Raw genomic sequence first — 27789 nt, 5'->3', positions numbered from 1 at the left:
CCCTCTCTGAGTCTTCACCTTACTGTGAAGGGGTCACAGGGCTGGTCCCGAATCCCTCTCTGGAGCACCCTTGGCCTAGATCAAGGTGGGCAGGGGAACCAGAGCTCTGGGGGGCTGGGCACGGACATTTCACCTTGAACACAGAGGTCCTGTTTCCAGTTGGCTTTCAGATCCTTTGATGTTTGTCTCAATATCAAGGCAGTTTCTATTTTTTAAAGATTTTTTTCTGATATGGACTACTTTAAAGTCTTTATTGCATCTGTTACGATGTTGCTTCTGTAGTATGATTTGGTTTTTTGACCATAAGGCATGTGGGATCTTAGTTCCCTGGTCAGGGATCAAACCTGCACCCCCTGCATTGGAAGGCGAAGTCCTAACCATTGGACCACCAGGGAAGTCCCTTCAAAGCATTTTTTAAATTGCCTACTTCCCTCACCTGCCCAGACCCTGGACTGGAGGAAGAAGCACGTGTTTAATCTACGGTGTTGCCGACTCCATGAGAGTCACGGTAAAACCTGATGTGCAGTCAGAGGGTCCCTCCCAGGGACCTCCTTCCTAACCTTGGTGCAAGGGGGCTAACGGGGTGCCTCCCTGGCTAGAACCCCACTTTTCAGAGGGGAACCCAGAACCCAGCCCTTCCCGCTGACAGGCAGGGTCGCCACCCCACTGGCAGCTGAGGCCCTGACCGTCCTCTGAGGAGAAGCTCGGGGGTCCTGGGCCTCCAGCTGAATTTGGACTCTGCCATGTAATCCCAGCCATTGCCAGCTAAAAAGTGTCACTCGCCTTCTGCCTCTACAAGGATTAAGTCACTAGCCACTGCAGGCGCTGACCTTAACACACCCTGAAAGGAGTTCAAGGTGGAGATCGAGAACGAGGTACTCTGCTCTGGGAAAACCTGGAAGAACACGCCACCAGGTAGATATTTTCAGGAGATTTTATGAGCCTAATTCTTGCATCTTCTCACATCTAGAAAAGCACTAACATCATTAATGGAGCTATCTGCTCCTTGTGGCCAGCAGTAACCTTCACAAGATGAGCAGGAAGCTTCTCCTAAAATGTGTGCTTGACTGCACATAACTCCTTCACTGAAATCATATATATATATACTGACCCCCACCCCTCACCTCTTTGGAGCAGTTTCTCAGAGCTATCTAAAATTCTGCCTCCCAGGCCATAGTCTCCATTTTGCCCCAAATAAAACTTAACTCCCTACTCTCATGTTACACTTTTTTTTTTTTTTTCTTTTAAGTCAACACAATCTTTGAGGGCCCTGGTTTTCAGTGTTTGCGTGGAAGAGCCTGGAGGCCTCCCCAGGTCTGTCTCCTAAATCACCAGCCCACACCCCAGCCCCGGGCCACTTCGGGCAAGTCACTCTCCCTCTCTGAGGCACTGATTTCCTCATCTGAAAGCAGAGAGGAAAAGAGAAACATCCAACCTCAGAGTTGTGCAAGAAAGCATCTAGCAAGTACACACCCCTAAACAGGAATCTGCGTCACCAACACCAGCCTCGGCCCCCTAGGGCCCAGAAGGATGCTCACTCAGCCTCCTCTGCTGCCCACGGGGCTGTCCCCCCTCCTCTGCTCCCGTCACCTGCACTGACTCCGAGCTCAAGGCATCAGGACGCTGGGCCACGTGCACAGCCAACTCTTTAATCATTCTGGAGGTGGGCTGAGAGCTCTGCAGAAGCCCTCACCAGCCGCTACAACGCAGCCGGCTTTGGGGCGGCAGCCTGGACGACGGAGTGGAGAGCTGGGGTCAGGGCCGCAGGGCTGTCCTCGAGGGACCCCCATCGCAGAGCGAGCGGTACTCACAAGGCGGCCGGGGAGGGGTCCGAGACGTTTACGCTCTCCGGCCTGTGAGTGACCTTCACGGGACACCCGCGGGGCCAGGTGGGACCAGACCCAGGCAGACAGACCTCCTGGCGGAGGTGCTGGGCTCCCTGCTCCAGGTGGGCGGTGGTTTAGGACCCCCGCAGGGCTGGCGGCTGTGGGATCCAGGGACAAGTGTGCAAGAGAAGGCAGCAGGATCAGGCGTGTGCCCATTACCGGGGTGTCTGGAAGGAGGGCAGGAGACAGGAAGTGTGGGAGGCAGCGGCGTGGGTGAGCCCGGGGGGCTACCAGCCAACCAGCCTCAGCTCGATGGTCTCTCCATCCTTGGGTCTGTAGTCAGCAATACCTGCAGAAATAGGTTGGGGGGTGGGGGTTAACAGGGCAGAGTGTACCTCATCCTGACCTCACCTTCTAGACCCGTGCCCTGTAAAATGGGCTCAGGGCTTGGTGGTGGGAAACCCAGGTTCTGTGCAGAGCCAGTCTGGAGACTCCGAACTCAGTGTGACCTCAGGGTCGCTGAGACCCACAGGCTCACTTTGCAATGGGGTACCCCCCAGGGAGGTGGGAGGGCATGAGATGGCACCCTAATAACCATCATGGGGCCAAAGGAACCAGAGACCCTGACAACACTGATGGGCGGGGTCACTGTCTTCACGGTCCCCCCGAGACGCCATCCAGAAGAGGGACCTGCTCGGGAGGTCTGGGGAGAAGCAGGACCATGAGTGAAGTCAGCCTTCACTCACGAGGCACCATCCAGGCTCCAGCAGACTCCCGGGTTCAAGCCCCAGCTCTGTACTCATAGGGGTGTGATTCTGGGCAGGTTATGTAACCTCTCCGAGCACTGGTGCTCCCATTTTTAAAATGAGGGTAGTAATGATATCAACAACCCGGCCCTCCTTTTTTCCCCAGGGGAGTGGGCTTCCTGCTGGACCGGGGGGCCGGGTGAGGGAGGTAGAGGACACCACCGCCCACATCTGCCTTGTGGCTGAGTCCATCAGGCTCTCCCCCTCGGCTACCTCCTCAATCCAGCCTTTATCGGTAATAGAGGCCAGATCCGGTCTCTCCATCTGTAGCCTCTTGGTTTTATTTCTCAATTTTTCCAGAAGCCAGGCAGGGAGAAAGATGGCTTTTTACTGGGCTCCCTCAGTCAGTCCCACCTTCTGTAAAGCACTTGGCCCAATCCCCTGGCACATGGCAAGTGCCCCCTAGAAGTCCCAGATACCAGGAGCGGGGACAGATGATCCTTAAGAGTTTGTCCAGTGACAGGGCTGATGCTCAGGGATGCTATGATGGCGTGGGGCGTTAAAACTGGAGACGCGCTAAAGGCCCAGAGGGAGTCGATAAGCTGCGGTCCACCCATCCCACTCCACACTGGGCCTGGGCCCTGACTGGCAAGCCAGGCTTGCGACGGTCCCTCCTCTCTAGCCAGTGATGGGCGCAGAGGGGCGTCTCCTGGCAACAGGGAAGGGTCTAGGAACGTGCCTGAATCCCAAGTCTGCCTTCAGGATGCCAGGAGACGTGTGCTGGGCAATTCACAGACAAGTTTCCTGCCTCACAAAAGGGAGCAGCCCCGGGAAGACACAGAGCAGCCTCTCTGGAGGAGGAAGCCAGCAAAGAGAGGAGGAGGGTCGCGGGGAGGTGGGGCTGGGCCTGAAATCCTTACTCCCACTGGAATCTGGTCACAGGAGCCAAGAGATGAGCCAATGAAAGCTGCATCGTGGAAGCTAGTTCGTGTCACATTACTGTTCCTTGCAGCCCAAAGCACCCTGCTGGATGATATAGTCTATGTGGCTATTACAAAGAAAGGGGAAGATCTACATATACCCGCATAGAAAGATGGCTACCATATGTTAAGGATGAAAAAGATAAACTGCAAAACTGTGTATCGAGTTGTGCCATTCAATACGCCAGCCATTAGCCACATGTATCTACTGAGCACTGGAAAGGGACCAAAAAAAGATGCAAAATATGTCATCAATAATTTTGCGTTGATTACATCTTGGAATGATATTGGATGTACTGGATTAAATAAGATGTATTGTTAACGTTAGTTTGATCAACTACAGAATTTAGGATTACACGTGACGAGGCTCACATTTTTTTTTTCCTATGGGACAGCACTGCTATAGAGTATGGCTTCATTTTTACGAAAAAACAAACGTACATATTTTTTAAAATTACCTGGAAGAAAATACACCAGAAGTTTAAAAAAAAAAAAAAAAGTTAATCGCTAGGTAGTGGATTGTGGGCAATTTTAAATTTCTTCTTTTTTGCCTATCTGCTTTCCGAGAGTTGCCACAGTGACATACACAAAAATTCTTAAGAATACAGTTAAATGTATTATATGCAAGCTTGAGTGTCAGCGGTGACCTGAGGCTGAGCACCAGGAAGGTTCTGGGGGAAAGCTGGGGTGAGTTGACGAAGCCTGGGTTCTGAGACAGGGCTGGGCTGGGGAACACGTGCGCAGGGGGCTGGCCACCAGACTCACCTTGCTGCAAGGGGGTGTCAGGATCTCGGAGGACCTGCCAGAACTCACGTTCCCCAGCCTTTCTCCCCAGCACGGAAGTCAGGAAGGGGCCAGACAGGGAGGCCTGTGTTCTAAACCTACCAAAGGGACAAAGAGAAAGAAAAGGTGACTTTTGCTCCCGTCGACCCAAGGGCAGAAGCTGAACCACTCACAGAAAGCAAACCCTGCCCTCACTTTCAGGGCAGTGCTGGCCAAGCCCTTCCTGGGCAGCCTCCCCAGGCGCCCTTCCTCCACGCCTCCTCTCCAGCCCCCCAGACACCTCCCACTCTGGGGGCTGACCTTGCAGTGGGGTGAGAATCAGAAGCTGCCCACACCCAGAGTGAGGCCAACAGGAGGAAGAAGTAGAGCAGGTGAGACAGAGGCAGAGACACCGGTGGCGTTTTCGTGGCTCAGTTGTTGTTTAGTCGCTAAGTCGTGTCAGGCTCTTTGGGGATTCCATGGACTGTAACTCGCAAGGCTCCTCTGTCCATGGCATTTCCCAGGCAAGAGTACTAGAGTGGGTTGCCATTTCCTCCTCCAGGGGATCTTCCCGACCCAGAGATCGAACCCGAGTCTCCTGCATTGGCAGGCGGGTTTTTTTAACCACTGAGCCACCAGGGAAGCCCCCTCTGTGGCTCAGGGGCACCCCCATTCTCTCAGCTGGGCTGCTCAGTCTTCCCTCCGAGTCTACACACCCCATGCTGCCTGCTACTAGAGAGGCTTGGATTAGATTCCTGGCCTTTGCAACCAAGACACTCCATACCACCCCTTCCTGAGCATGGACACGGCTGCCAAAATGACTCTCTTCAAATGCCGTGGCTGTCCTCTCTCCTTATCAGTAGCATTGGCCTTGGAGAGGGAGGGTTTTCATAGTTTTAAGAAACAGAAATGCCCTCAGGGTGACCTGGTCAAAGGGAAGGTTTTAGGGAGCAGCCCGTACCCAGGTTTCGGGGGCCACGTGGCTGCCCAGAGCGCTGCTGGCCTGCCTCGCTCCATTGCTCTCTCCCCTCTTTCTGTCTCTTCCTCGCCGCCTGTCTCTCTTCCTCTCTCTCCTTCCAGAGTCCGGCTTTCTCTGCCGTGCACTCATGTGCCTCAAACATGCCTCCCTTCTGGCCCCTGAACCCAGCTCAGGCACCCTCTCTACCACCAAGAGAATCATTTCTCAGATTGGTATCCCTGACATTTTCTCAGAGGTCCTGCAGTTCTGAATAAAACTGTCCAAGTTGGGACTTCCCTGGTGGTCCGTGGTTGAGACTCTTCGCTTACACTGCAAGGGAGTGTGGGTTCGACTCTGCTATGGAAACTAAGATCCCACATGCCGTGGTGTGGCCAAAAAAAAAAGTTCAGTTTTTTTTTCCATTTTGATGACAATGTCCAAACACGACCTTGGTAATCCCAGGTGGCTCAGTGATAAGGAATTTGCCTGACAATTGCAGGAGATGTAAGAGATGCAGCTTCGATCCCTGCATTAGGAAGATCCCCTAGAGAAGGAAATGGCAACCCACTCCAGTATTCTTGCCTGAGAAATCCCACGGACAGAGGAGCCTGGCGGGCTACCGTCCATGGGGTCACCAAAGAGTCGGACACGCCCGAGCGACTGAGTATGCACGTCCGCTAGGTGATCCCAGGGCCTGCCAAGGGCACCCGGTGTGTGTGGGCCCAGCGGTGCGGCCATCAGTGCGCTGCAGGCCGTGGGGTCCGCTGGGAGGCACTCATCCTCTGGGCCGATCCCCGCCGGGGACCCCTCCCATCTTATTCAGGTGTGGACACGGTGGGGCCCAGAGCAGCGCTCTGGAAACACTCATCTCAGATCCATCCCATCTCAGGGTGAGAAGCAAGAGGAAGGCCCTTGTCCCACCGCACTCTGCAGAAGGCTTGGCCAGGTGACTCCTTCATCACAGGGATCGGACCAGGATCGTTTGATACTAAAAAGTCTCATCCTTCTGAAAGCTAGCCTGTGTTGAGCGCTTACTAAGTGCGTGACCCTGCGCACAAAAAGCATGTGTTAATACCACGTCCTGTCTGTGCCCTCATGCCCTAGCTCCCGAACGGGCCCTGGCGGGTGGGAGGTGAGGGGCACCATGCCGTCCTCATGAGCTGCAGGGAAGGCATCTGGCCTGGTCCCCAGCTGGAGAGCGCAGAGCTGGGATTCAAGGGTCTGCTTTGGGAGCCTGCTCTCCCAACCCTGACGCCTGTTTCCACCACAGCATGGGGGCGTCGGGGGCACAGCAGGTGGGAGAAAGCCTGGGCCTCTCCCGAGGGAGCCCTGTCTCCATCCCCTGCCTCACTGAGTCCTGTTTCAGGGGATGCCAGGTCGGGTCAGGCGAGGGCCGGGAGGTGGGGAGGTCTCACCTGAATCTTCCATGCTCCTGGGCGTTCTTCAGGACGTCTTCCAGGGAGGAGCCGGCAGGGACAGAGACAGAGTGTCTGTATGAAGGGGAGATGCTGGAGACCTTCAGCAAGACGTCAATGAACTTCGGGACTTGGGCCTGTGGCGGGGTCTCTGGAGCCGGTTCCAACAGGGCTGTGCCGGGGAGAGGGGAAGGGGCAGCCACTCTGAGGGTAGGGGGCCAGGCCTTAGTCCTCCTTTCTTCCCAGGAAGACACTGCAGCCCATTGGGACCTCCTCCTTCCCCTGGGTCCCCTCCCCATCAATACCACCACCAATACCACCCAGCTGCTTTCCCAGCCTCCCCAGCCCCTCAGCTCCCACATCCCCCACCACCCAAGCTCAGGCCCCTCACTGGTTTCTCTGCTCCAGTGTCCCCCTCCCACCTACCTGCCCCCCCAGCAGCCCCGGGGGTTGTTAACTAGAACATACATCTGTTCATATCATCTCCGTTACCTCTGAGGGATCCCCTCCTTTTCATCCTCCTGCCTTCCTGCCACTCCAGCTCATCCTCCCAGACCCCACGCTGCAGTGAGACCCTCCTCCCAATTCCAGACTGTACGCCTCTGAGCCTTTGCCCTTGATGCCCCCTCCCCACTCTGCCTTCCCCCTCTCTTCTCCACTGGCAAATCCCACCCACCAACCCTAGTTCGTCCCTCAGATGAAGCCCTGATTCAGGCAGCTAACTTCATAATTCAGGGAGTCATTATGAGGTATGGGAGCTAATCAAAATGTTAGCTGGGGAGCTAATGTCTCTCCCCATCCATCCATCCATCCATCTATTCATCCATCTATTCATCCATCCATCCATCCATCCATCCATCCATCTATTCATCCATCCATCCATCTATTCATTCATCCATCCATCCATTCACCCATCCATCCATCCATCCATCCATTAATCCATCCATCCATTCACCCATCCATCCATCCATCTATTCACCCATCCATCCATCCATCTTTTCATTCATCCATCCATCCATTCACCCATCCATCCATCCATCCATTCACCCATCCATCCATCCATCCATCTATTCATCCATCCATCCATCTATTCACCCATCCATCCACCCACCCACCCATCCATCCATCCCTCCATCCATCTATTCACCCATCCATCCACCCACCCATCCATCCATCTATGCACCCATCCATCCATCCATCTATTCATCCAGCCATCCCTCCATCCATCTATTCACCCATCCATCCACCCACCCATCCATCCATCTATGCACCCATCCATCCATCCATCTATTCATCCAGCCATCCATCCATCCATCTATGCACCCATCCATCCATCTATCCATCTATCCATCCATCCATCCATCCATTCATTCATTCATTCAAACATTTCTGTACTGGGCATCCCACAAGGGGCTGAAGAGTCACAGCAGGCCCAGAGCTCACCGTTTGGGGTCTCCCTCCCCATACTGAGCGTCTAGAACCTGTGAAGGCATCTTAGCTGCAGGTGTGTCCCATGCACACCTGCAAACCCCCGCTGATTCAGCAAATCAAGATGGAGCAAGATCCCCCCCACCCCCACTGGGACAGGGCGACTTCGATGCAGATTGAAAAGAGTGGGGCTTCTGTGAAAAGCCAGCTACCTCTTGGAGCCTGGCAGTCTGGGGAGATGAGATCCACATAGCTCTTCTGGTTCAGGATGGGCAGCAGCTGAGAGATCATGAGAGGGTTCTGGAAGGTCTTGTGCTGTAGGCTGGCCTGCAGAGCAGCCTTGGCTTTGAGGCAGGCCGTGCCCAGCTCCACCGAGGGCCTGAGGGAACCCATCAGCAACTGGGGACAGAATGGGGAAGAGAAGGAGGAGGTGGGTCAGAGGGGCCAGGTCTTCCAGCCCCTGGCTGGTCCACTTCCCTCCAGCCACTAGGGTAGAGCATGGCCCCGGAGTCTCTTCCCCACCTGCAAAGCCAGAGGGGTGCTGTAGACATTCCCAAAGTAGCCCTCTGGGGTCTGGGCCTTCAGGATCTTCTCTTGCACTCTCTTGAGGGCCAGGTTGATCCGGTTTCTCTGCTTGGGGTTGAGGTTGGACAGCTCCAGACAGGAGAAGGCCATGCCTGCCATGGCCATGGTGTCTGCAGGGGACAAAGTGATGTCTTTGCTTTTTCCTACACTGCCTAGGTTTGTCATAGCTTTTTTTCCAAGGAGCAAGCATCTTTTAATTTCGTGGTTGGGGAAACTAAGTTTCCAAAAGCTGTGTGGTATGGCCCCCCCACCCCCAAAAAACAAAAAACCACAAATGAACAAACAAAAAAACTCCCCTGGTGATTCTAAAGTGCACGCAGGTTTGCAAGCGAGTGGTGTAGGATAAGGTCCTCTTGACCCTCCCTCCCCCAGTCTCTCTCACTGACCTCTATCTGGTGACTGACCATCCCAGTTTGCCATCCTGGAAACTGGGCAGACTGGGCTGAGTTGTTCCCCCTAGCTGGTGGAAACTTTAAAATGCTGCTCTGACCCTATTGCTCCCCTTCCTCCAGCCCTCCTGGGGCTGCCCATTACCCCGAGGTCCTTCCCTGGGCTGACCCTGCTTAGCTCTGTCCCTGTTAGTGGGAGATGCACCAGGGCAAGAGAGGGCCCTGGAGACCCACGTCACACAGGAAGGAAGCAGATCTGGAATCCAGGTCTCAGGCCTCCTGGTTCATTTTTGGTTGTTTTGTCCCTTCCCAGCTTATTCGATGAGAACATCATAGCTGTGTGTCCAGCACTTTCTCCATGCTGGGCGCCATGCTATATCCTTTACTTATTAGATATCTCCTTGCATGAGGCAGGGCGCTCAGGGCCGGTGCACTGGGACAACCCTGAGGGATGGGTTGGGGAGGGAGGTTGGGAGGGGGATTCAGGATGGGGACACATATACACCTGTGGCTGATTCATGTCAATGTATGGCAAAACCCACTACAATATTGTAATTAGTCTCCAATTAAAATTAATTATTTAAAAAACCCAGACATCTCTTACTGAGATGCTGCTGGGGGGGTTATTTTACCAGAGAAGCTGAGCTAGAAAGGCCAGCTGAGCTGTCCGGGGTGCCCTGCAGTAAGAGTGTGGTGGAGGATCGGGGGGGGGAAAGTTGACTCACAGACCCTGCACCACAACGAGCCCTCACCGTTCCGTGTCCTAATGGACCCGAGAGGAGGGGTCCCAAGGAAAGGTGAGCCTGGGGCCAGGGGCTGCAGGGGTGCCAGCCTGGCCTTCAGGGTGCGGCCCACTCACCCACAGAGACGTGGTCCTGCAGAAGATGCGGCTTGTGTTCCACGGCATACAGGAGCTTGCCCACCACACTGTCATGGACTCGCTTCTGGTGGACACACAGGGCCAGGATGCCCAGGCCGTACTGGTAGTAGCTGGTGCGGGGGTGGCCCTGGTGGTTGTGCCCTGGGAGCAAGAAAACCACGGGGTGGGAGCGTCACGCTTGCCCCTCCCAGCAACCAGCCGCCCGCCAGCACCAGCTTCCCAACACCCTCCTTTGGGTGGTGAAAGTGAAAGTCGCTTAGTCGTGTCCAACTCTTTGCAACCCCATAGACTATACCCTCCATGGAATTCTCCAGGACAGAATACTGGAGTGGGCAGGCTTTCCCTTTTCCAGGGATCTTCCCAACCCAGGGATCGAACCGGGGTCTCCTGCATTGCGGGCGGATTCTTTATCAACTGAGCTATCAGGGACCCTTCTTTTCTTCACCGGCTTGACTCATACTTGCTGAGACACCACTGAGTGTCAGGCGCTGTGCCCGGAGGCATGAACGGTGATGACAGACCAGGCACAGCGCAGCCAGGGCTAGCTGAGGACTTGCTCAAACCCAGCCCAGGCAGCGACATGTCAGTATGCGGCTGGCTGTTCTCGTTTTCCGAACAAAAGTTTGCCTTCTCCCTGGGCCCCCAGAAGCAGGGGAATAACAAGTCTGGGTGAGATCGATTGCTGCTTCTTTAGGGGAAAAACCAGCCTGTGTTGTTTAGCAAGCCACTTTAACTTTTTGGGTGTCCAAGTAGAAATCTGGTGTGGCAGTTTTTCTTAGAAGCCATAGGAAAGAAGATTTCCCTGGGGGTTGTGGTGGTTTCTATAAAGAAAACTGAGCACCAAAGAACTGATGCTTTTGAACTGTGGTGTTGGAGAAGACCCTTGGACTGCAAGGACATCCAACCAGTCTATCCTAAAGGAGATCAGTCCTGAATATTCATTGGAAGGACTGATGCTGAAGCTGAAACTCCAACACTTTGGCCATCTGATGCGAAGGACTGATTCATTTGAAAAGACCCTGATGCTGGGAAAGATTGAAGGCGGGAGGAGAAGGAAAAGACAGAGAATGAGATGATTAGATGGCATCACCGACCCAATGGACATGAGTTTGACTAAACTCCAGGAGTTGTTGATGGACAGGGAAGCCTGGCGTGCTGCAGTCCATTGGGTCACAAAGAGTGGGACACGACTGAGCGACTGAACTGAACTGAACTGAACTGAACTGAACTGCAGTGGGGTGGGGTCTGCCTGGGGAGGGAGGAAATGCTGAGTGCTGCCCTCTGCTGGTGGTGTGTGGGCACAACCTCGCCTCTGCCTCAGGGATGGGTAATTGCTCTCCCACCTGAATTCTCTCTGTGAATTCTGAGCTGCTGAGAGGGCTGGCTGCCACGCTCATGAGACCATGATTATAACTGAATTGTGTACTGAGGTCCAAGGGGCTGAATAACAGAGGCCTCTGAATAGTTGGGGAGCCCAGGCAGGATTCTCTGAGGCAGTGATCCAGGGGAGGGAGGGAGAGAGGCAGAGGCCTATAGGAGTGATCTAGAAGTGGAAGGAAACCTTCCAGATAGGGGGTTCCCTGGATCTGTCAAGACCCTGGTTTGCAAGGTGAGCTGAGAGATATGGCCGGGGTGACCGGAGCCCACAGAGGGGCGGACGAGTGGGTGGGCAGGGTCTGCAGAGAAATGGGCAGACAGACTGAGCCTGAGGGCTGTGAGCACAGCAGCGAGCAGCTCCTGCAGGGTTTACGCAGCACTATGCTATGTTATGCTAAGTCACTTCAGTCGTGTCTGACTCTGTGTGACCCCATAGACAGCAGCCCACCAGGCTTCCCTGTCCCTGGGATTCTCCAGGCAAGAACACTGGAGTGGGTTGCCATTTCCTTCTCCAAACGTAGCACTAACAGGATCAAAAGTATATTTATTTTATTAAAAAAAATTTTTGGGGGGCCACACCTCGTGGTATGTGAGACCATAGTTCCTCAGTTCAGGTCAGTTCAGTCCGCTCAGTCGTGTCCAACTCTTTGTGACCCCATGAATCGCAGCGCGCCAGGCCTCCCTGTCCTTCACCAACTCCCGCAGTTTACCCAAACTCATGTCCATTGAGATGGTGATGCCATCCAGCCATCTCATCCTCCTCCTGCCCCCAATCCCTCCCAGCATCAGTCTTTTCCAATGAGTCAACTCTTCACATGAGGTGTTGGAGTTTCTGCTTCAGCATCAGTCCTTCCAATGAACACCCAGGACTGATCTCCTTTAGGATGGGCTGGTTGGATCTCCTTGCAGTCCATGGGACTCTCAAGAGTCTTCTCCAACACCACAGTTCAAAAGCATCAATTCTTCAGCACTCAGCCTTCTTCACAGTCCAACTCTCACATCCATACATGACTACTGGAAAAACCATAGCCTTGACTAGATGGACCTTTGTTGACAAAGTAATGTCTCTGCGTTTTAATATGCTGGCTAGGTTGGTCATAACTTTTCTTCCAAGGAGTAAGCGTCTTTTAATTTCACAGCTGCAGTCACCATCTGCAGTGATTATGCGCCTCCTCTATTGGAAAGTGGAGTTTTAACCGCTGGGCTGCTGGGGCAGTCCCTAGGTTTATGCTTTAAATGCTCACTCTGTGTGGGCCGGGTTGAGTCAGGAGGCAGGAGAGGAAGCAGAGGGAGGCTAAGGAGTAAGGAGGCTGGGCAGTTGTCCAAAGGAGGATAATCAGACCAAGCTTGGTGGCTGAGCAGCAGGACTTGCCAACAGAATGCATGCAGGATGCAGGAAAGGCTTGATTAAGGATGCCCCCTGGAGCAGGCCCAAGCCTCGATAAATATCAAGACAGGCAGAGCGGAGGGCAGGAAAGAGGCCTGAGGAGAAAACCCAAAGCTCTGATGTGCACGTTCCATGATGCTGTCCGATGCGCCCTCCCCACCCCTGGCAGCCCGCGCCTCCTCACCGATGGCCCTCTTCTCGTCCTCCAGGAACCGCTTCAGCTGGGAGACCAGCCTGTCCCCCTTGCGGCCTCCGATGAACTCGCAGTTGGCCCGGAGAGCCAGCAGGTAGAGGGCCAGCTGGCCCATGGAGGGCTTGGCCTCGGAGTCACTGTCATCCTTGTTGGAGGCAGGCCTAGGACCAAGCCAGGGAACAACACTTTTGTGAGAAAGGGCCTTCCTGGTGAGCCTGCCTCGGGGCACTCTCCCTGCCAACATGACAAACTGGAGAAAAAAAAATCCTAGCGGTTGGAAAGTTTCTGAGACCTGCCGGAAGCAGATGTAGTCAGCGATGTAAGTTGTGAGGTGTACATCACACATATTTCATAAAAATGACAAGTTGAACTCAAGGACAAACTCTGAGAGCTCTTGAGTCCAAGTGACCTGTCTGCCCCCCCACTGTGGCCACGCTTCCCCTGCAGCCTCCCTTTCTTCCTCTCCTCGCCCTGCGTCCACTTCCCAAGAGGGAGTCCAAGCAGGAGACACTCTCTGATGGACCTGACCCTTCGCCCCTCATTCCAACTCCCAAGCTGGACCTCAGGACAAGCCCCTCCCCCCTTAATAGCCCCTGGAAAGGGAGCGCAGATAGTCCGATGCTGCCGCTGGGCTCAGTGTGAAAGAGTGCGGCCATGGATTAGTGATGTCTGCCTCAGTCGGGCAGAGGGCGGTACAGAGGCCGCACAAGGGCCCTGGATTGGTATCTCCAATCCGGTCAGATCAACCCCACTCCACAGATGGAGAGAGGCCCAGAGGAGGTGAAACTTGCCCTAAGGTCTCCCAACAAAGCAGCGACAGGCCCAGACCGGAGCGCGGGTCTCCTGCCTCCTAGGATGAGGGGCTGCCCCGGAGAAAGGAGGAGAGAGCATGGCCGGACCTCAGGAGGCTCTGCTGGTAGCTGAGCTTGAGGCTGTACAGGTAGTGGGCCTCCTTGGCCCCAGCCTGCAGGCTCGAGAGGCGCAGGCCCACGTAGATACTGGGGTTCAGCTGCTCCGGGGAGAGCCGGTCCATCCAGGGCAAGAGGCGCTGGCCCAGCCTCTCCACCAGCGTGCTGTCCACCTCGGTTATCTCTTAGGAAAGAGAAGAGGCCAAGTGAGGGGGCAGGGCCAGGCCACAGCAGCACCTTATCAAGGTATTTTCCAGGGAATAAACATCCCCACCTTTATGGCCACAGGCCACACACCCGACTGGTATAAGGGAGTCTGGTTGTTAACAAGAGGCAGCCAGTATCCCGAGAGAGTGGCTGGAGTGGGCCAGGAAAGAGGTGGTAGGCCCAGGGCAGAAGCGGGTACCAGACAGCCACTCTGCCCATCAGAGACTGGCCAAGCGACGGGTGGTTCCCCAGGCACCGCGCCCCACCCGCCTTGGTCCTCACGCCAGCCCTGCCTGCGATGTAGGTGCTGGGAGCAAAGAGAAAACAGAAGTTCAAAGCTGTGGGCGTGTCCCACCCATTTACATAAACTTCAGCCCACGTGGGAACAGGTTACAGATCCAGTTTTTAAAACATAAATAGACTCACAGATGTAGAAAACAAAACTAAAGTTACCGTGGGGAAAAGGGGAGAGAGGGATAAACTGGAAGATTGGGACTGACATGCACACACTGAAAAAGTGAAAACGTTAGTCACTCAGTCGTGTCCAACTCTTTGCAACCCCATGGACTGTAGCCCGCCAGGCTCCTCTGTCCCTGGGATTCTCCAGGCAAGAATACTGGAGTGGGTTGTCATTCCCTTCTCTAGGGGATCTTCCTGACCCAGGGATCTCACCCAAGTCTCGTGCACTGCAGGCAGATTCTTTACCATCTGAGCCACCAGGGAAGCCCATGTACATACTACTCTCTCTCTATATATATAAAACAGATAACTAAGTAAGGACTTACTGTATAGCACAGGGAACTTTACTCAATAGTCTGTAATGATCTATATGGTAAAAAAAATCTTAAAAAAAAAGTGGACATAGGTATACATATAATTCATTAACTTCGCTGTACAGCAGAAATTAACACCATATTGTACATCAACTATATTCCAATTACAAAAAAAAAAACAACACTGCAGGCTGCCCGCTGGCTCACTGGGGCGGTCTGATGAACTTCCTCGGGGGCAGGTCTCAGAATAATGCTTTTCCTGCCACCTGAGTTTAGGTGAGAAGGACCTGAGATTGGGAGCTAAACTGCTGGAAAGCCATCGTCATTGTCTGCAGCCATTTATCTGTGTGCTTTGGGACTCACCCACGAGGGAAGCAGAAGCCTCAGGGGTATTTCCCAGTTCCAGCAGACAGGAGTTGGCCTCCCTCGGGGACGGGACCTGGGCTGAGCAGGTGGCCTTGGACTTTTCCCGGCTACTTCCTCCTAATTGGTTAATGGTGGCTCAGATGGTAAAGCATCTGCCTGCAATGCAGGAGACCCAGGTTCCATCCCTGGGTCAGGAAGATCCCCTGGAGGAGGGGAATGGCAACCCACTCCAGTATTCTTGCTTGGAGGATCCCATGGACAGAGAGGCCTGGTGGGCTACAGTCCATGGTTTCCAAAAGACATGACTGAGCGACTGCGATTTCACTTTCTTTCCTCCTAATTGCAGTGGGGATTCCAGCTGCTGGGCAGCTACCCCCCACCCGCCCCCACCCCCAAGAATGGAGCAAAGGAACTTGAGGGGAGGGTGCTTCTCTTTTCCTTGCTCTTTCTCTCTGGCTTTCTGTGTGTCCACCGCCATTTCTATAGGAATTTCTCTCTCTTTCTCTCTGGATCTATCTCATTCTCTCCATTTTTCCGCCAGTCTGTCTGCCTATCGGTCCTTCCACAGTTCTCTTTTCCTCTCCCTCTTCTTCAAACCGGAGAGGGAGCCCCTGCCCCGAGCCAGGGCTCCAACCTCCAGCTCTGGGATTAGAGAGACAGGAAGAGAAGCTGGTGCTCTAAAGAGAGGCAGGTAAACCCGATTCAGTCTTAGCAGGAAGGAGCCGGGCAGATTCCCCCGGGGCAATAAAAGTGAGCCTGGGTGAGCGCGCTGCCCTCTGGGCCTGGGGTTCACAGGGCCGCCCAGCTCTGCCAGCTGAGGACTGGCTCTGACAATGGGAACTCCATGCAGGAGCTGGTGCTGGCATCCCTGTCATATTCACAACCACACGGGGCTTGAAGCTGGCAGAGCAGAAATGCTTGCGTCACACCAGGAAGAAGGCCGGGGAGCATTCTCAACCCCTTTTACAAGTGAGGGAATGAGACTGGGGGCGACTAAATGGCCTGGCAGCAGTGGGCTGTACCCCCAAACCCAGCCCAGCACTCTAAAGGGGTCAAGCCTATGGATGAATTGTTGAAAGGCTCATACCCAACAGAGGGTACTGGGTCACCCCTGGGGACTGTCTGGACAGGAATCAAGAGCCAAGGGCTTGAGAGGTCAGAGACTCCTGGTGCCCGCGGAAGACCCTGACCTGGAGTTCTCAGAACCGAGTTCCAGCCAAGTCCTGGAAAGCCATGGTGACTTGGGCAGGCAGGTCACCTGGTCCCTATGACCCTTGACCGCTTCATCTGTCACCCGGACACAAGTGAGCCTGCCTCTCGGTTTCTCCATGAGTCACAAGAGATCCTGCTGCTGGGTGCCTCCCTTCCTGCCTCTGTTTCCTGCTGGGCTCCAGGGCGTCAGCAGCCCTGAGCCTGTGTGCTCTGACTCCCAGACAGGCCCTGAGAGGCCCCCAGGGGAGCAGGCAGGCCCCTGGATGTGGAGTGCAAAGCTAATGCCTCAGCGTCCCCACACCCCAGGTCTCCACCTGCTCACTTTCCCTCTGTCTGGGGTGGCCCCCCCTGCCCCCCACACTCCTCTCCTCGCCGCCACCAGCGCCTTTTCCTCCTTTGGGTCTCAGTTCCTGCATCGCCTCCTGGTCCTCGGAAATCCCACCCTTTCTCCCTGAATTGGCGGCACCCAGCTCTCTCCCTCCAGGCCAGGGGCTTCCTTTGGCCACAGCCCCCAAGTCCAGTACTGACTCGCCTCTTGACCACTGTCCCTTTCACTAGAACAGAAGCTCTATCTAGCTGGGGCAGGGCTGGGACCCCTTTCTTGCTCCCTGTTTTTTCCCCAAAGCCTAGTCCCACACTTGGCATAGCAAAGGCTCGGTCAACGTAATCAACAAATGACTGATGTCATGGAAGCGATCTTGTCTGGTAGCAAGTCAGACGTAGAGTTCATCTCAACACAGCGCGCTAAACGCGTTGAGGTTCAGGGAAGTCCAAACTGCCATGGGAGCCCCGAGGGGCGGCTAAGTCACCCCCCAACATACATCCGAGCCTTGGTTTCTCCCCTTGTATAATGAGGGGCTGGGACAAGATGGTCCTCTCTCCAGGTTAGATCCAGTTACTCACCGCAGATGTGGGCTAGCGCTCCCAGGCCCCCCAGCAGGAAGAGGAGGGCCCCGAGGTGCCCCATGGCAGGAGCAGGGGCTGGACAGCAGGCAGGGAGCAGGACAGGCTCCTAGGGCTGGCCGGGTAGAGAGAGGCTCTCCTGACCACAGTGGTCACTGCTCCGAAAGAGGCAGCTTCCTGTCACTGATTAATCCCTCCACGCCCGGCAGCACACTGCTAAGTCAGCGGAGGGAAAAGGGAAAAGGTCTGTAGCTGAGGGGAAAGGGAGGCCAAAGAACAGGGGAAGGAAGGGCAGAGCAGCGCAGGCCTTCCTGGAGGCGGGGGCAGGGGCGAGTGCGGCCATCCACACTTTCCCCTCTGCCCGAAGAGCCCTGGACGCAGGTGCAGAACGTCTGACTGCTGAGTCTGTCCAGCCACGCCTGTCTGTATGCCCTCGGCCGTTCCCGCAGTAGACAGGCACGGCTGGGGTGCCTACCTGCTACCCCTCCCAGAAGGAGCCCCTGAAACTGCCCACCCCGGCCTGGGACAGGAGAACGGGACTGGGAGCTGGGACAGTCACGTGAGCAGTCAGCTGTTCTCTGCCCGCCTGCTCAGAGGGGGCGCGGCTACTGAACCCGGACCAGACCGCCCAGTTTTCTCAACCAACCGGAAAGATGGGTGCCTCCTGGGAAACAAAACAAAGCAATTTAGGGAGCGAGATTTCATTATTAGACACACGAAGCCACGGTTAGCAGGGCCACTTGCAAGGACTAGGAAAGTCACCTAGAAATACTCTCTGCGAGGAGAAGAGAGAACAAAGGCTTCCCCGTCCACCAAGCCCCACAGAAGAATCTGTGTCCAAGAGTTAGCTCTGGAGGTGCTATGTTACCTTGGCCTCTCTGAGTCTGAAATGGTTTCTCTTGTGTGAGTCAAAAGGGTTGGAGGAGACCATTCTAATTAAGCTCCCTTCCAGCTCAACCTTAGACCTTAAAACATCTTTAATCACTTGCAAATACAATTTTTTTCTACAATCATTTTATTGGTAATTGCCGTGGTTCATTTTTTCAAGATAATCTGGTTTTGTGCCTGACTTCTCACAAGCCAATAAGTACAGACATAAATAAATACAGATATGTGCATCTGTTTACGAAGTACTTTGCAAATATAGAATTAGACTGTCTAGTGCAAGGAGGCTGGGTGTGGCCCATCAGGGTGAAGCTCTCCTGCAGACCCTCGGGTTCAGACTTCCAGGGGGACCTGGGAACTCTGGGGGCAACGGCGCAGTCATGGTCTGGGACAGGGCTGCCCGGCTCCCCAACCCTCGGCAATGATTCTGTCTCCTGCCATCTCCACACGGCAGCCTCTGTGAGAAGCAGCTTCCTTGGGAGAGTCACCACCTCTGACCCCTGAGAACTTGAAGGTGCACGCTGGTGACTAGCAGGGGAGGGGGTGCATTTCCATAGATAGTAGAAATTGACTGACTGACTGGGGGTGGAATGTTTTAGGTAATGCGGTCAGGGGAAGTGAAAAAGAAAATGATAATCATTTGGTTCAGGACTTCTGTCTGGGGGGGTCTGGAGCTGGGAAAGTGGCTTCCCAGGTGGCTCAGGGGTAAATAATCTACCTGTCAATGCAGGAGACATGGGTTTGATCCCTGGGTAGGGAAGATCCTCTGGAGAAGGGAATGGCAACCCACTCCAGTACTCTTGCCTGGAGAATCCCATGGACAAAAGAAGCCTGGCGGGCTACAGTCCATGGGGTCGCAAAAGAGTTGGACACAACTGAGCGACTAAACAACACAACAAGCCGAGAAAGTAAACACTGGCTTGGAACGGGCAGGTAAAAGTTTGCGTGTCTGTGCATCAGGCAGTCACAGACAGAGCCAGCTGCGACGTAAACAGGAAGCATTACTTCTCCGAAGGTCACATCACAGCTGTAAAGTGTCCCAGTAACCATGCTGTTTGAGTGACTATTACTTTTTTTACCGGGATTTCTTTTACCCCCTAAAATCACAAACCACCAGTAATTTGCTGTTTGAAATTGTTAGTAAGAAAGACAGTCTCGGAGGCGCCAAGTCCCTTTGGCAAGGGAAGCTGCTCCAGTATGTATTTTCCGGACTCAGTAGTCCCTGCCTGCCTCAACTTTGTAGTTTTCAGGTAAACAGGATACTTTGCTGTCCAGACCTCAAGCCGACCCTTCTCATGCAGCCCTGCGCTGTGTTAAACTCACCAAAATACTGCTTGATTGGGACTTCCCTGGCAGTCCAGTGGTTAAAACTCCTCGCTTGGGGTGCAGGTTCCATCCCTGGTTAGGCAACTAAGATCCCGCATGCGCATGCAGTGTGGCCAAAACAATTAAAACTAAAAATACTGTTAGGTTTACATTTTACCTAACCCAACCCTTCACCCAAATCCTGTCCTAACCTTTCTCTTTGTGTGGTCAGACCCTCACAGTTCCTCCACCTCATCTCAGTGGATCAACTGAGCTGACTCTGTTAGGCTTAAAGTTTGTTCTTGGTGGTCTCAGGATGACTGGGCTAGGACACAGCCTAAGAAGGAATCCAAGGGAAAGAAAGTTACATTGTATCTATGAACCAGGATACATTGCACAGCACAGGGAATACAGCCAGTATTTTGTCAGAACTAAACATGGAGTACAGCCTTTAAAATTTTTGAATCACTATGTTGTACACTTGAAACTTATACGACCTTGTACGTCAACTATACTTCAATTTTAAAAAAAATGGTGAAAAAATATATGCATGACGGTGGCACGAGGAGAATGAATATAACAAATGCATGACTGTATGGTCACATACGGGATATCCATTCTCGTAATTAAAAGTGAGTTGGGAAGACCCCCTGGAGAAGGGAATGGCTCCAGTACTCTTGCCTAGAGAATCTATGGACAGAGGAGCCTGGCGGGCTACAGTCCATGAGTCGCAGAATCGGACACGACTGAGCAACTGACATCCTCACCTTCACATTAAAATCTTAGAGCCCATTTAACGTAGAAAGATGTTCATAATTAATCTTAAATTATAAAAATGATGTAAGTAACACATGTGGGTTGCACAAAAAATTAGAAAACATGTTAAGGGAGAAGGAGATAGAGGAGGCAGTCCAGTGGCTACGACCCTGCTCCCAGTGCAGGAGGCCCGGGTCCCATCCCTGGTCAGGGAACTAGATCCCATACGTCACAACCAGGAGTTTGCATGCTGCAACTGAAGACCCCGCATCTCCACAGTGAAGGTCAAAGACGCCCTGTGCCACAACCAAGACCTGGCACAGCCAAATAAATAAGTAAATATTTAAAAAAAGAGTGGCGGAAAGAGTGCTGACTTCAGAAACTTCTATAGCGAGTGAGGTCTGTAAGAACAAAGGTAAAAGGACCTGCACACAGGCACTGCATCACGAGGGCAAGGATTGATAATTCTGTGCTAGTAGACACTGCTGTTGCTGCTGTCCAGGAGCTCAGCCGTGTCCGACTCTTTGCAACCCCATGGACTGCAGCGCGCCAGGCTTCCCTGTCCTTCACCATCTCCCAGAGCTTGCTCAAACTCATGTCCATTGAGTCGGTGATGCCATCCAACCAGCTCATCCTCTGTCGTCCCCTTCTCCTCCCACCTTCAATCTTTCCCAGCATCAGGGTCTTTTCCAATGAGTCAGTTCTTCTCATCAGGTGGCCAAAGTATTGGAGTTTCAGCTTCAACATTAGTCCTTCCAATGAACATTCAGGACTGATTTCCTTTAGGATGGACTGGTTGGATCTCCTTGCAGCCCAAGGGACTCTCAAGAGTCTTCCCCAACACCACAGTTCAAAAGCATCAATTCTTTGGTGCTCAACTTTATGGTCCAACTCTTACATCCATACATGACTACTGGGAAAACCACAGCTTTGACTAGATGGGCCTCTGCTGGCAAAGTAATGTCTCTGCTTTTTAATGTGCTGTCTAGGTTGGTCATAGCTTTTCTTGCTAAGAGCAAGCATCTTTTAGTTTTGGGGTTGCATCACCATCTGCAGTGATTTTGGAGCCCAAGAAAATAAAGTCTCTCACAGTTTCCATTGTTTCCCCATCTATTTTCCATGAAGTGATGGGACTGGATGCCATGATCTTTGTTTTTTGAATGTTGAGTTTTAAGCCAGCTTTTTCCACTCTCCTCTTTCACTTTCATTAAGAGACTCTTTAGTTCCTCTTCGCTTTCTGCCATAAGGGTGGTGTCATCTGCATATCTGAGGCTATTGATGTTTCTCCCAGCAATCTTGATTTCAGCTTGTGCTTCATCCAGCCTGGCATTTCACATGATGTACTCTGCATATAAGTTAAATAGGCAGGGTGACAATATACAGCCTTGACGTACTTCTTTTCCAATTTGGAACCAGTCCATTGTTCCATGTCCAGTTCGAACTGTTGCTTCTTGACCTGCATACAGGTTCATCAGGAGGCTAGTAGACATATGTACTAGAATTGAACAATTAAATGTATGGCAGACTGCAGAGAAAGGGCAGGTTTTTCACTGTTGGAGAGGGGTTTACAGATAAGCACAGGGAGGAGGCTGAAATGATCCGTGTGGTGATGGGTTAGAGGTGGTTACATCAGTATGAGTTCAGGGTTAGCTTAATACAGGCATAGATGGTTGCATCCAGAGCTAGTGACAAGTACGTGTGTACACAGCCAAATAGTATACGCAAGCATAACGCTTTTGCTCTGTCAGCTGAGAGGGTCTAGAAGCACAGATACCACAGTAGCAATAAGATTACCGAGTGTCTAGGTTTTGGTTTATAAAAATGGCAACCCACTCCAGTGCTCTTGCCTGGAGAATCCCAGGGGCGGGGAGCCTGATGGGCTGCCATCTACACAGTCGCACAGAGTCGAACACGACTGAAGTGACTTAGCAGTAGCAACCATTCTCCAATTAAAGAAACCAAGTTCCCCTGGTATATAAAAGGAACCAGGCTGATTCCAGGTTGGAATATTTTGAGCAATAAAATAAAGTGATGTTAGACTGTAACCAGGTCTTCCGTGATAGCTCAGCTGGTAAAGAATCCACCTGCAATGCGAGAGACCTCGATCCCTGGGTTGGGAAGATCCCCTGGAGAAGGGAAAGGCTACCTACTCCAGTATATCTGGCCTGGAGAATTCCATGGACTGTATAGTCCATAGGGTCGCAAAGAGTTGGAATGACTGAGTGACTTTCACTCACTTTCACTTTCACTTCCCCTAGTATGGCTGACACCAGGACTAGGACAAGAAATATGCAAGATGAGTCTGGTGCATCTTATAAAGCTAGAAGGTAAGGAAGTGCACGCGCGTGCAGGGGCGCGCGCGCGCGCCCGCGCGCACGCACACACACACACACACACACACACACACACAGGGATAATGTCAAAAAGATACAAAAGCAAACAGAAAGGGCCCCCTAGTGGCCAAAGCTGGAATATTTTGAACAAAAAAATAAAGTGATGTTAGACTATGGGAGAAGGCAGTGGCACCCCACTTCAGTACTCTTGCCTGGAAAATCCCATGGATGGAGGAGCCTGGTAGGCTGCAGTCCATGGGGTCGCTAAGAGTCGGACACGACTGAGCAATTTCACTTTCACTTCTCACTTTCATACATTGGAGAAGGAAATGGCAACCCACTCCAGTATTCTTGCCTGGAGAATCCCAGGGACAGGGGAACCTATTGGGCTGCCGTCTATGGGGTCGCACAGAGTCGGACACAACTGAAGCAACTTAGCAGCAGCAGCAGCAGCAGCAGACTATAACCAGGTCTTCCCTGATAGCTCAGTTGGTAAAGAATCCTCCTGCAATGCAGGATACCCCGATTCGATTCCTGGGTTGGGAAGATCCCATGGAGAAGGGATAGGCTACCCACTCCAGTATTCTTGGGCTTCCCTTGTGGCTCAACTGGTAAAGAATCTTCCTGAAATGTGGGAGATCTGGGTTTGATCCCCGGGTGGGGAAGATTCCCCTGGAGGAAGAAATGGCAACCCATTCCAGTATTCTTGCCTGGAGAAGCCCATGGACAGAGGAGATGGGCGGGCTACAGCCCATAGGGTTGCAAAGAGTCAGACACAACTGAAGCAACTTAGCAGACATGCATGCAGACTATGACCCAAAGTAAAAAATAAATAGCTATGAGTACATACTGATATAAATAAATGATTCAGTAAATAAATACTGACATACACTGAATGTTTGCATGTCCCCCACCCCCCGCAATCCATGTGTTGATAATTGATCCCTAATGCCATGGGTTTTGGAGGTGGGGCCTTTGGGAGGTAATCAGGAGCCATCATGAAAGGGATTAGACCCCTTATAAAAGAGATCCCAATAGATAAACAACAAGGACCCATTGTACGGCACAGGGAACTATACTCAATATCTTGTAATAACCTATAATGGAAGAGGATGTTAAAAAGAATATATTAAAAAAGAATACATACACATAATAACTATGTATATATTTTACATATATATGTAAAATAACTGGGGTCTTCCCCCAAGTGGCTCAGTGGGAAAGAATCTGCCTGCAAATGCAAGATACGCAGGACACAAGGGTTTGATCTCTGGGTCAGGAAGATCCCCAGGAGGAGGAAACAGCAACCCACTCCAGTATTCTTGCCTAGAGCATCCCATGGACAGTGGAGCCTGATGGGCTACAGTCTGTGAGGTCGCAAAGAGTCAGACATGACTGAGCACATGCATAAGATATAACTGAATCACTTTATTACACACCTGAAACTAATACATTGTAAAACTGTATTTCAACTAAAAAAATTTTTTTTTTAGAAAGAGACAGCCCTCATTCCTTTAGCCCTGTGAGGACACAGTGAAAAGGTGGCTGTCTATAAACCAGAAAGCTGGCCTTCTCCAGACGCCAAATCTGTCTGCCCCTCAGTCGTGGACTTTCCAGCCTCCAGAATTGTGAGCAGTAAATTTTTGTTGTTTATAAGCTACTAATGGGATTTTGTTATAACCATTGGACAGACTAAGACAAATGGGTAAGAGACGAATCTCTCACGCAGAGCAGTTTCCAGTAATGAACATAGATACTCTGCCTTCAAGGAGGGGAAGCGTAACTCCGGAGTTCTTAAGTGTGGGCTGTTCCGAGTGACTGCCTTCCAAAAATTACAGTGTGAAAAGGGAGTGGGAGGAACAGCATCTTTACAGGGGAGAAACTTGACAAGCACTGCCTTGACCAAATGACCAAAGCCAGCATGAACAGCGATAAATCATGTTGACAGCGCACACCCTTGTCAGGATGTAATGACAATAGCACTTCGCCTCTGTGGTCCTCCTCCAACCCACAGTTTAACCATGAGTTTAAAAAAAAAAAAACAAATTCAAAAGAAGGCATATCTACAAAATACCTGACCACGACTCCTCAAAACTCTCAAGGTCATCACAAACAAAGAAGATCTTAGAAACTGTCACAGCCAAGAGGAGCCTAAGGAGACACGACAACTAAATGTAACACGATGTCTTGGAATAGAAGGGAAAAAAAGGATAATAGGTTAAATTAAGGAAATCTGAATAATGTATATTAATAATAAAGTATTGCTATTGGTTCATTAATTGTAACACATACTCCATACTGTTAGATGTTACTATTAAGAGATTCTATGTTCTCGCTTCTGCTGCCGTCAAGGATCCAGGTTTGGTCCCTGGTCAGGGAACTAACATCCCACAAGTTTAAAAAAATAATAATAACAATAAGAGAAACTGACTGTGGGGTACGTGGGAACTCTTTGTACTATGTACTCAATTTTTATGTAAAGCTAAAGCTGTTCTAGAGCTTCGCTGGTGGTTCAGTGGTAAAGAATCCACCTGCTAATGCAGGAGATGCAGTTTTGATCCCTGGGTCTGGAAGATCCCCTGGAGAAGGAAATGGCAACCCACTCCACTATTCTTCCGGGGAAATCCCATGGACAGAGGAGCCTGGTGGGCTACAGCCATGGGGTCGCAAAAGAGTCAGACACGACTGAGCGACTAGACAACAACAAAGTTGTTCTAAAAAAATAAAGTCTACTTTTTAAAGGAGGAATTTCTTTAAAATGATCATCTCATCACTTGTGTGGACTTTGCAGGTACTTTTGCTCATGCTCTTAAATAAGTCATTCCATGCTCTGGAGGGTCTACTGATTTTAAGCCACTTGGGGGTCTTCTGGAAGACTAGGTTAAAAGTGAAGCTATTTTACCAGTTGCTCAAAGACTCACTCACATCTTAATTTTAATTGTTCTTAGTGGAAACCAAAATCTTAGTATCATCTTTTTGAAGGTTTATCAAGTATCATAGTTGATTGATTTCTGTTTTGTCTCAACCAGCCCTGTAATACTAATTTTATGCTTCATTTTGCAAATTTAAATTGACCTCTGCTGGATCCATTTACTTTTATGCCTTGGTCCAAAAGAACCCAACTCATATTTGGCAGTTCTGCACTTGGTCCCCAAAGCCCAACTGTTTTCTACCAGGGCTCAGTGACAAGCCAGGAGGGCTTTCTTCAATGGTGTATACATGTCTGCAGTAGATGGCATGACCTGCCCGAGAATTCCAGAGCTCTGCCTTGTGATTCACGCACTGGGGCTTGCCATAGGCTCCACACTGCCTCCTTCCCTCCACTGACTCCACCAGCAGCACAGTGTAGGCTGGATCGGGTGGTCCAAGTGCGGCGCTGTTTGCTCTGCAGGCAGGACCTGCTTCAGAGCCCTGTCTTTACTTATCCTGCCTGATCAGCATGATATCAGTATAACAGATCAGTGTAACGCCTGTGGGCTGTTCCCATGATCCAGATCTCTTCAGACTAATATTATGACGGAAAGCAGGACAGTAAACATACCCCAACATGAAACTAGATGAATATTACTGTCAGTTCCATGAGGATGAGAACTGTTTCTGATCCTCTTTTTTTGGGCTCCAGGTATGCAGGATCTTAGTTCCCCAACCTGGGATCGAACCCGCCTCCTGCAATAGCAGCATGGAGTCTTAACCACTGGATGGCCAGAGAAGTCTCTGATCCTCTTTTCTAAGGAAAGAATGCACTTGCTTAATCAATTTCAGGAAACCATATACCTAGGGCTTCCTGGTGGCTCAGTCAGTAAAGAATCCACCTGCCAATACAGGAGACCCTGGTTTGATCCCTGTATTGGGAAGATCCCCTGGAGAAGGGAATGGCAACCCGCTCCAGTATTCTTGCTGATTTGCTCTAGCAATGAAACAATTTCAAGCACAGCAATTGTGATCAGGGCTATTACTTGCTTGAGTACACAGTAATCTACAGTCATTCTCTATAATCAATTCAGTTTCTGCAAATATCAGACTGATGAATTAAACAGAGATGTGACAGAGACTGGGCTTCCCTGATGGCTCAGCGGGTAAAGACTCCGCTTGCAATGCAGGAGACACAGGAGATGGGTTTAATTCCTAGGTCAGGAAGATCCCTTGGAGGAGGGCATGGCAATCCACTCCAGTACTCCTGGCTGGAGAATCCCATGGACAGAGGAGCCTGGTGGGCCATAATCTAACACACACTTGTGGTAGAGACCGCCACCTCTGCACCCTTTAGATCCTTCATGGTGGCACCGATCTCTGTCATTCTTCCCTCTCTCTTGCCCCCTTTCACTCCTCAGTCTTCTGCTGTGAGCACCACATCACTCTGGTTTTCCTCACACCTGTCTGGCAATTTCCTGCAAAATCTTTGAGTCACCTTTCCCTATCCAGTTTTCATTCATTTTCTGCTGTTTGTAAAATAACTAGATTTTTACTTTATTTTAGCTTAAATTAAAAGTATATATTAGGGCTTCCCTGGTGGCTCAGTGGTAAGGAACCGCCTGCCAACGCAGGAGATATGAGTTCTATCCCTGACCCTGGAAGATCCCACATGCTGCGAAACAACTAAGCCCATGTACCACAACTATTGAGCCTGTGCTCTAGAGCCCTGGAGACACAACTGCGGAAGCCCGGGAGACCCTAGGGCCCATGCTCCACAAGAGGAGCCACGGAAATGAGAAGCCCATGCACCACAGCTGGAGAGTAGCCCCTACTCACCACAACTAGAGAAAAGCCCACGCAGCAATGAAGATCCAGCACAGCCAAAAATAAATAAAATTATATTTTTCAAAAAGTACATGATAGAGGACTTCCCTGGTGGTCCAGTGGTTAAGACTCCACGCTCATGATGCAGGGGACACAAGTTTGAATCTTGGTCAGGGACTAATATCCCGTGTGCCTCAGGGCAACTAAGCCTATGGCACCACAACTAGAGAGAAGCCTACGAGCGACAACTAAGACCCAATGCAGCCTAAAGTAAATAAATACAATTTAAAAAGAAAGTACATAATAAAACACACAGTTTTCAAAACAAGCACTGGCCCCTGCTTAATATCTGTACTTACCTTTAAAGGGTGACTTCTACGACCAGGATGGTGCAGTGATAAAGAATCCGCCTGCCAATGCAGGAGATGCAGGAGATACGGGTTGGACCCCTGGGTCAGGAAGATTCCCTGAAGGAGGA

General features: G+C 51.6%; 1 protein-coding gene across 2 annotated transcripts; it reads right to left on the bottom strand.

Annotated features, from left to right (window-relative positions):
• Positions 1-1629: 1629 nt before the first annotated feature.
• Positions 1630-17821, bottom strand: TCN2 (transcobalamin 2). 2 transcript variants are annotated; one of them, XM_055550221.1, is made up of 9 exons: positions 17296-17821; positions 13826-14018; positions 12918-13087; positions 9949-10110; positions 8638-8810; positions 8328-8514; positions 6688-6859; positions 4318-4433; positions 1630-2175 (listed from the first exon to the last, which is right to left on the bottom strand). In XM_055550221.1, exons 1-9 carry the CDS (start codon positions 17357-17359, stop codon positions 2114-2116), a joined length of 1299 nt encoding a protein of 432 aa, XP_055406196.1. In that variant the 5' UTR covers positions 17360-17821; the 3' UTR covers positions 1630-2113. The 2 variants fall into 2 exon arrangements, 1 of the variants encoding a protein (XP_055406196.1); XR_008703445.1 differs by lacking the exon at positions 1630-2175 and adding an exon at positions 4636-6320 and having other exon boundaries at positions 4323-4433.
• Positions 17822-27789: the final 9968 nt, after the last annotated feature.

This window comes from Bubalus kerabau, chromosome 16 (assembly GCF_029407905.1).
Source record: "Bubalus kerabau isolate K-KA32 ecotype Philippines breed swamp buffalo chromosome 16, PCC_UOA_SB_1v2, whole genome shotgun sequence".
NCBI classification, from domain to species: Eukaryota; Metazoa; Chordata; class Mammalia; order Artiodactyla; family Bovidae; genus Bubalus; species Bubalus kerabau.
The sequence above is the reverse complement of the archived record's forward strand: the minus strand, read 5'-3'. Positions and strand labels throughout refer to the sequence as shown.

Excerpts from the sequence above, each read along its gene's own strand:
- TCN2 (XM_055550221.1), bottom strand. The coding sequence starts at position 17,359 with ATGGGGCACCTCGGGGCCCTCCTCTTCCTGCTGGGGGGCCTGGGAGCG. Across the intron at positions 6,860-8,327 it reads AGACTGCCAGGCTCCAAGAG|CCCTGTTGGAACCGGCTCCA; the intron begins GTAGCTGGCTTT and ends TCCCCGGCACAG. Across the intron at positions 4,434-6,687 it reads CAGGAGCATGGAAGATTCAG|GTTTAGAACACAGGCCTCCC; the intron begins GTGAGACCTCCC and ends TCCCTTTGGTAG.